This window comes from Lepidothrix coronata, unplaced genomic scaffold (assembly GCF_001604755.1).
Source record: "Lepidothrix coronata isolate B3197 unplaced genomic scaffold, Lepidothrix_coronata-1.0 Scaffold129, whole genome shotgun sequence".
Lineage (NCBI taxonomy): Eukaryota > Metazoa > Chordata > Aves > Passeriformes > Pipridae > Lepidothrix > Lepidothrix coronata.
Window position 1 is genome coordinate 2062481 of NW_016690309.1, and position 1591 is coordinate 2064071.

The 1591-nt window shown below is 59.8% G+C and overlaps 1 protein-coding gene across 3 annotated transcripts in view; it reads left to right on the top strand.

The window, feature by feature from the left end:
- Window positions 1-584: 584 nt before the first annotated feature.
- Window positions 585-1591, top strand: part of SCUBE1 (signal peptide, CUB domain and EGF like domain containing 1) — a 173853-nt gene continuing 172846 nt past the window's right edge. For all 3 annotated transcript variants that reach the window (XM_017826686.1, XM_017826687.1, XM_017826688.1), the window contains exon 1: window positions 585-689. In XM_017826686.1, the coding sequence (XP_017682175.1) occupies window positions 602-689 (88 nt within the window). In that variant the 5' untranslated portion in view covers window positions 585-601. The remainder of the gene's footprint in view (window positions 690-1591) is intronic.

Here is a 1591-nt window from a genome sequence, read left to right on the forward strand (position 1 = left end):
TCCCTCCATCCACCTGTCCATCCCTTCACCCACCCCTCCATCTATCCACCCACCCATTCTTCCATCCCTCTTTCCATTCATCCCTCCATTCCTCCACTCACCCATTCCTCTGTCCATCCTTCCATCCACTCATCCATCCACCTGCCCTCCCTCCATCCCTCTGTCCATCCATCCCTCCATCCACGCATCCCTGCACCCACCCAACCCTCCATCCCTCTGTCCGTCCATCCCTTCATCCCTCCATCCAACCATCCTTCTGTCCACCCCTCCACCCACCCCTCCCTCTCTCCCCGTCCCCGCGGCCCCCCGCACTCCCTCCCTCCCTCCCTCCGCGGGGACCGCTCCGCGCGCGTCCCGTTCCCGGCGCGTCCCCCGCCGTCCCCGGCCCCTCGGCGGGCATCCCCGGTGCCGGCGGGCCGGCCGCTGTCCCGCAGCGCTCCCTCCCCGTGGGCGGCCCTGCCCGCGCCGTCCCGCCCGTCCCCGCCCCGCGGCGGCTCCGCGGCGAATCAGCGGGGCGCTGTGCGGGCGTCAGCGCCGCCGGCTCCGCGGCCGCCCCGGCGCGTCCCTTATCGCGCTCCCGCGCCGCCAGCGCATCGTTATCATGGGCACTGTTTGCTTTGCGCGCCGCTGCTGTTTGCTTTTCGCCCTCGCCTGGGCCGGCAGGTTGGCGGGAGGCAGCGGGGGCGCAGGTAAGGAGAAGCGGGGAGGGAAGGGGGGGGAGGTGAAGGGGGAGCTCCGCCGCGGCGGCCCCCGGGGGGGAACCGTGTCTGTCTGTCCGTCTGTCTCTGCGCGCCGCTCTCGCCCCGCTGTAAGGTGCCGAGGGGAGGGTCGTTTCCAAACACCCGGGGGTGTTGGAAGTTGCGGTGGGGAGGCGTTTTCTCGCGTGTCTGACACAGCCGGAGCCGAGGGACTTGTGCAGAGGAGAGATGGGGAAGAAAAAGTTACTTTGCTTAAGTGCCTGCGAGATAAGTCTGTGCTGAGCCCTGGGATATCTTCACAGGTTTTCCCTGTCTGCGCATTAACCCGAAGACCTGGCGTTTCTTACACTCGGTTTAATAGCAGCAATGATACTAAATCTTTGCTTTAAAAAAAAAACCAAACACCCCGAAAAATCAAACACCCTCCTCCTAGCCCTGTCTGTCTAGGAATGTTTGTAAGCCCAAAGTGAGTTCTTGAAAGATGTGTATGCAGTCTCTGAAGTTGTGCTAGAAGTAATCCTTTAAGGTGAAGTACGAGCGGGGAGGGGTTGGGAGGGGGATGCGTGTAAAAATCCCTCGGACAGAGGAGTCTGAATGCAGCAAAATGAACGAAGTCGGCGTAGAAGTTCCTAAAGTCCGAGAAACGCAATGTGAGATGTGGAGCTGAGCAAGGGCTCATATTTGGTTTTGCCCTTTCATTTGACTCATTGGCATTCACGCCTGACTCCCAGGCATCCTCTGGTTGCTGTGAAATGTCCCCCTTGGCTCAATGCAGTTTGAATTTTTGACGGCATTATAAAGAGTCCAGCTGTCACTCTTGCTGATCTTGATGGGAGATGGGTGCCGGTTTAATGACTCAAAAGTATGAACCAAAGCATTTAAAAAAAAAAAAA